Source organism: Aptenodytes forsteri, unplaced genomic scaffold, assembly GCF_000699145.1.
Source record: "Aptenodytes forsteri isolate BGI_AS27 unplaced genomic scaffold, ASM69914v1 Scaffold428, whole genome shotgun sequence".
Taxonomy (NCBI): domain Eukaryota; kingdom Metazoa; phylum Chordata; class Aves; order Sphenisciformes; family Spheniscidae; genus Aptenodytes; species Aptenodytes forsteri.
In genome coordinates, this window is record NW_008794177.1 from 357,432 (window position 1) to 364,512 (window position 7,081).

The 7,081-nt window shown below is 53.3% G+C and overlaps 1 protein-coding gene across 1 annotated transcript in view; it reads right to left on the reverse strand.

Moving 5' to 3' along the window:
• ELP6 (elongator acetyltransferase complex subunit 6) overlaps nucleotides 1-7,081 on the reverse strand; it is a 16,460-nt gene continuing 9,379 nt past the window's right edge. Inside the window, 4 exon segments of the mRNA XM_009284675.2 lie at nucleotides 1-727; nucleotides 1,353-1,499; nucleotides 3,261-3,453; nucleotides 5,050-5,180. Of these exon segments, the coding sequence (XP_009282950.1) occupies nucleotides 599-727; nucleotides 1,353-1,499; nucleotides 3,261-3,453; nucleotides 5,050-5,180 (600 nt within the window). The 3' untranslated portion in view covers nucleotides 1-598.

Sequence of the window (7,081 nt, forward strand, 5' to 3'; positions counted from 1 at the left end):
AAGCAAGGCAGCCTTTAGGTCTTACAGCAGCAAGGTGAGGGGCTACGCATGTAGCTGTAGATTTTTTTAATTCCGTGGAAGTCAGGAGTTGAGCAAATCTCTTCTGTGCCAGAGCTGGGAGAAAGGTAAGAATTGCAACATGCTCCCAGACCATCCCTGCCTCCACCCGCTCTGTGTCATCTCCTTAAACACCAGCGGGAGGGTGGGGTGATCCCTCCACGCAGCAGCGCCTGGCACTGCCATGCAGTAACACACCGGAAAAGGTGAGGCACGCCCAGCCCTCGGGGCATCCCCCCTGCTTGTATTTACACGCTCCAAGGGCCGTCCTTGCAAGTTTTTGCTCTTCCTCTTGGCCTGCGTACGTTGGGAACGGGGTGGGAGGACAAAGGGATGCAGCAGGCTCTGGGCAGGCTAATCCCCTCGCTGGCATGCAGTTCAACCCGCGTTTAAGCTTCCCTCCTGGGCCAGTTTGCTGCACCGCTCCTGGAAGGCGCTGGTGACGCAGCCAGGCTGGTTTGGTGGCACGTCCAGTCTATAGGTTCCAGCCTCCCCGGCCTTGCTCCGCGTTGCTCTCGCAGCGCTGCGCGGTATCGCAGCATCACAGGACTGCAGCTGACAGCCCTCTAGCGAAAAAGGTGACGTTCTTGTCCTGGATCTTATACTGGTAGATCTGGACGTGATCCTGCTCTGCCGTCAGCTCCAAGGACACTCTCCTAATTATTTTAATCTGCAGAGGGGAAGGAACAGGAATATCATCCCTTTGGCTGCCCCAGTCACACCATCCTCACCCCCCACGCCCCTTGTGGGCCTGCAGGGAAGGGGGATGACTGATAAAAAAACCCCATCACACAGCTGCCTGTAAGCAGTCCCTTTGGTGGCAGCCCCTGATGAGAGACCACCCAGTAACCAGGCCCCAGCGACCCAGCTGCCCTCCCAGCCCAGAAGAGATGACTACAACCCAGGCTGAGATCCACCGACAGGATAGTTTGGGGAAGCTTCCCAGGAACTAGGTATTTTTCTTGGCCATCATCTTGGGGCGGGAGACAGCCTGCGCTGTAGCTGCTGTATAAGCCCTTTCCAGCTTCCAGAGATGGGGGAGTCCCCAGGTGGCAGGATGTCCCTGAATAGCCCCGCAGAAGCGGAGTCACAGCCGTAAGAGCCCGGGTGCTCCAGGTGATCCTGGTGACCGCAGCAAGGCTGCTTGTTAGTCCTTAACCATGCTGCAGACCAGGCTAGTCCTGGGCCATCTCCCGGGGGGCAGATGGAGCATGTCTCGCCTACGCTCGGGCCTGCAGGCAGCGCTGTATGTGACATGAACACGTGCCACCTCTCCGTGCTCTCCCATGCATTACCTGCCCGTGAACATCCTTGCAGAAGCCGGTCGCCAGCCCCTCCACCCACAGGATCAGGTCGCTGTGATGACACAGGGAGTTCACAACCAGTTCATTTTCCTCGTCTTCTGAATCCTCGTTGCTGTGAACCAGCACCACGATGTTTCCCTGGAACGAGAGCACCAGGCAGTGATGAGCCCCTGGCTGATTCCCAATCTGCTCAGGGTGAGGAAGGGGAGATAGCAACGGGAGCTCGCACAAATGCCCTGCTAACTAAGCTACTTAGACATCCCTCAGCACGGCAGCTGGTTCTGAGCTAAAGTCCACTGGGAAAATAAACAGCAGATATATACACACATCTCTGAAACAGCTTCCTGTATATATATTGTATATACATACACACACGCATATACATAATATGCAGCCTAAAAATACATCAAGCCTTTGTTACAAGACAGCTGTCTAGTTAAACCGGTCTGTCAGGCCACACAAATGGCAACTCTGAATGAATTCAGAACAGCTAAATAAAGATGTGGCCAAACGGCCGCAGCCAGAGCTGTGATGCTCGAACCTTCATAGCTCCCGCAAGAAGCAAAGAGCTTCCCAACACAACACCAGCTCTATTAAAAATACATCCCAAGAATCTCTGCCTCAGCCCATGCACGTCACCAAGGACTTAAAATAACATGAAATTCCCAATCAATTAAAATGTACTTTAAAGCTTCAGAACATCTTAGACAGAAATAGAAACGTGTCAGCATGATTTATCATCTTTTTTAGCTGTTTCGGAGGTAAATAGTCTCAGCAAGCAGAACATCCCCTGTCAGCATTTACAGCACCAACACCCTGGCACCATATGAAGTGCAGGATAACAAAACCTGACACCGTCTACTTTATTTCTCACTCAAGCAGAGAGAGAAGTGGCCAGGGTAGGGGACGCTGCAATGGAAATAGCAAAGGATGGATACGCCTGTTAACAATTTTTGCTGCGACGCTCCCAGAAGTTAGCACATCGCTGGGGAGATCTTTGTAGAAGTGCTGCATCGTCACACGCCCTTAGAAACCAGCCGGTGCAACACACAGCAACACTGAAGATTGGTGGAAGCAGAGGCTCGTATGCCCTCCAAGTGGACCTTCATCTCTGTCCCCTGCGAGACTCATCAGCTCCTCACTACCTTCATAACCCGGTCCCTTCCCTGCCCTCCCACACGCACACAAACATGGGTGTGAGTAGAGATCTCTGGAGAAGCAGGAGCTCTAAAAAACAGTATTTTACACCTCGAATCCCTGGTCACATGTCAGGGACAGAGAGAGCCCTTCTCTGGCAGCACCTCCTGGGAAACCAGTTGCAAAGGACCCTACACAGGTACTCCAGGGACAAACACAACTCCCCGAGAGTGGCCCTAGAGCAATGATTTGAATTTCTTGGACAGCCAAAGCCTTCCAAAACCTCATCATGCACAGGTGGAAACAGAAAAGAAAAGAAAGCCGAGCTTTGCTCCAGAGGCTCTTTTGTATACATAGCGTACAGGACGCTGCACGTGGAGGGAGCAGTACCTTCAGCTGGGAGCACACCGCGACTCTGCAGTAGTGGATGAAGTCCAGCACCGCCACCGGCGTGGCGCCCAGGCTGAGCAAGACGCTGAGGTCGTCCACCAGCAGCACAGGGCCCTTCCAGGAGTCGCTGAGCCCTTCTCCAGCACCTCCTGGGAAACCAGTTGCAAAGGACCCTACACAGGTACTCCAGGGACAAACACAACTCCCCGAGAGTGGCCCTAGAGCAATGATTTGAATTTCTTGGACAGCCAAAGCCTTCCAAAACCTCATCATGCACAGGTGGAAACAGAAAAGAAAAGAAAGCCGAGCTTTGCTCCAGAGGCTCTTTTGTATACATAGCGTACAGGACGCTGCACGTGGAGGGAGCAGTACCTTCAGCTGGGAGCACACCGCGACTCTGCAGTAGTGGATGAAGTCCAGCACCGCCACCGGCGTGGCGCCCAGGCTGAGCAAGACGCTGAGGTCGTCCACCAGCAGCACAGGGCCCTTCCAGGAGTCGCTGCCGGCGGGAGTCAGGGACGTCCGGACAAAGTCAAACAAGGCTTTGAGGTTGGAAGCGCTCTCACTGGAAGAGAAGGAGGAGGTCTCAAGGGGCTTTGCCCACACACACGTTGTGCGTCCCCCTCCTCGCCCACTGACTCAACACAGGGAACGCCAGCCTGCGCCATCCCTGCTGTCCCCACTGCTGTGACAGTCACCAGGTCCTACACTTCCCTACAGTCACTGCTCCTTTGCTCGCCTGTGTGCAGTGAAACCCTTGTGCCCTGCTCCAGGGATCATAGAATCATAGAATAATTTGGGTGGGAAGGGACCTTTCAAGGTCATCTAGTCCAACCCCCCTGCTCTGAGCAGGGACATCTTCCACTAAATCAGGTTGCTCAGAGCCCCGTCCAACCTGACCTGGAACGTTTCCAGGGATGGGGCATCCACCACCTCTCTGGGCAACCTGTGCCAGTGCCTCACCACCCTCAGCATAAAAAATTTCTTCCTTGTATCTAGTCTGAATCTCTCCTCTTTTAGTTTAAAACCATTACCTGTTGTCCTGTCGCTACAGGCCCTACTAAAAAGTCCATCCCTGTATTTCTTATAAGCCCCCTTTAAGTATTGAAAGGCTGCCATAAGGTCTCCCTGAAGCCTTCTCTTCTTCAGGCTGAATAACCCCAACTCTCTCAGCCTTTCTTCATAGCAGAGGTGTTCCATCCCCCTGATCATTTTCATGGCTGTCTTCTGGACCTGCTCCAACAGCCCAGAGCTGGACTCCAGGTGGGGTCTCCCCAGAGCGGAGTAGAGGGGCAGAATCCCCTCCCTCCACCTGCTGGCCACGCTGCCGGTGATGCAGCCCAGGATATGGTTGGTTTTCTGGGCTGCGAGCGCACATTGCCGGCTCGTGTCCCGCTTTTCATCCACCAGTACCCCCAGGTCCTTCTCCTCAGACCCGAGGGGCTGCACGGTCCCACGGCGCAGGGGTCTGCGGGGTTTCAGTGCCTGCCCAGGGTCTCACCAAAGGCCCATCTAGCCCAGCACGAGTCTGAAACAGCAGGGAGCCGGGAGCATACAGGAACAGGGCAAGTGCACAGCCGTCCTTGCTCAGAGGCTGCCTGATCCAGAGGTGGTATCTTCCAATTTAACATCCCTCAGTGGATTTTTTTCTATCGAATCGTCAGGGACATGGAGAAAGTGAAGTGGGAATAAAAAGGAAAGCCAGCATGGTTAAAGCAGCACTGTTCTCTTGGATGAGAATAAAACTCAGAATAATTTAAAAAAGGAACAAAACTGCTCGGATGGAGTTTCATTTGACACAAACATGTTGAGTGCTGAAATAAATTTTCTCTAGACCTATAACATGCTCGGCAATGAGGACGAGGGCAGAAATTGCCCTGAAATGCTGGAGAAGGGGGACAGAATCCCTCTCTGAGCAGCAGGAAGAGACAGGGCAGGACAAGCACAGCAATGTGCACGGCACTGGCATTTCCCTTCACTTAGGTGTCCAGCTACCGAGTCCTCGGGCCCCAGAAAGAAGCCCGAAGGGAGCCGGGTCTCAGCTGTGGACTTCACTGCTGCTCTCGGTGTTGGCTGCAGTGGCAGGAGACACGAGGGGGAAAACGCTCTGTGCGGGGGGCCCTGCTGAGCCCCAGCAGAACCACCAACTGGTCAGGTTTACCTTATAAACTGGAGAGGACTGGGCTGTCCTGACTGCTCCTCCTCCTCTCCAAACAAGAGGTCAAGGCAGGATTTGAGGCCTTCCAAGAAGACAAGCTGTCCTCGTTCTTTGGCAGCTGTCAGATTGACTCCCTCGAGAGAGTAAAACATTATGTTGCAGAGCAAACAGCTTTGGAGGAACGGTGCAAACAGAACCAAGTGGATCGACAGCCAATTTTTATCAGTTCTTATCTAAATGTGCTAATAAAGTCAATGCCTCAGTGACTCCTGCACAGGGGATGAAACAGGCAGTTCTGTTACACACGCTGGTGGACATACTTGCTTTCCTGTATTTTGCCAGGAGGAAAAAAAACCACTGATATGGGGGGCTTAAACATCCTGGAATTCCTCCTGGGAAGACAACAGCATCATTGTATGGGAGAAAAACAGCTTCTTATCCAGAGGATAAGAAGAGGATGAGTACAGACTTCTCCACGCTGCCCCAAGGACCCTGCTGTGAGCAATTTCTTCACCCTCCCTTCTTGGGTGGCAAAAGCCTTCGGTTTCCACTATCTCCAAATCATTGCTGTGGCAATAACAACTCCCCGGCACAACCCACGCACCTGAGCGAGGCACAGCCTGGACCCGGAGAACGCTGTGGACTGGGCACCCCGACGCTTGCACAACGCCCGGGAGAGAGCAGCATGGCCGGGGCTCCCATGGGAAGCAGCCTGAGCCCCGACTCCCCTTCGGAGAAGGAGGAGGGACTGTGACAAACTGCCTGGGGCCGTGACTCAAACTCAAGCCGAGATTTCCATCTCTCAGCCCTGCTTCACGACGAGGCCAATCTCGAGAGCCACGTGCTGGGCACATCCAGCCCCAATGGAGAAAGCCCTGGCAGAGTTGCAGCAGACATGCAGAAGGCCCCAGCTGGAGATCTAGTTCAGGAACTCCTGTCTCATCCTCCTTTCTTTCATCAGCAAGAGTTACTTTTCCCACCCATTCTATAGCTCCTCAGTTTACTGGTAATTGCACCAGTCCACCTTTCAGGAGAAAATTTAGTACCTGTTACTGACATGATCATACAAAGATCTCTCATGCACGCTACCTTCAAACCTCGTCCAAACTGCATTTCCCGACAGGAGGAAGCGCAAATTCGCTCGGCTCTCCAGTGTGGGTTGCTTCCCACATTTCACAACGGGACTGTAATTTCTTAAAATGGAACCAAGGAGCATTAACACCAAGATTCGCAGCATCTCGGCAGCCTGGAAATAGGGCTGTTGTGCAACGCAGCAGGTAGGTGGACAAGACGGCAAGACAGACAGTTTACGAAGAGTTCAGGAAGGTTAAGCTCAATGCAGTATTGCTTGACAGGCACAACTGGTGAGCCAGAGGCCAGGAACCAGAAACAAGGAACCTGAGAAAGCAGTTCCCATATCCCCCGAGAGAAGACAGCCCTTCGGGATGCTGCGAGATTTTGCACCCTCCGAAGCGGGTGGCTGAGCAGGACTGGTCAGGAACAGAGGCAAGTCCTCAGGCAGGAGCCCTTACCTTAAGCCGGGACTGGCTTCTGCCTGAACGCTAGAAGAGAGACACACCAGCAGCGCTGGTGCTTTTGACCAGCAAGTTTTTAAGCATCACAGAAAATACAGATTTTTATTTATTTCCTAAGCAATCATGCTGGGAGCCGCAGGACACTTGAGCACAGAGTCTGTTTGAGTCGCCCAGCAAGGAGAAGGCTCATAGCAGCTCTTCCCCCAGGACCTCGAGCACTGAACAGAGCGCTGTGCTTGGCACTGTCCCAACACCTTCTTTTGAAAAGACCTTGGAGGTTTTCCAAGCATTTCCCAGTCCTCATGACACCCTGAGACCCACCGCGCTCTCTTTGCTCACACGCAAGAGGGAGATGCAGCAAAGCGATGTGTCCACTTCTGCCTCCTGCTTTCTAACCTTTTTCACCTGCTCAACCTTCCTGTTATTCTGACATGAAAATGTAAGCGCCAACGTTTCACACCTCCTCTCCTCTCCTCTCCTCTCCTCCCTTCCCTTCCCTT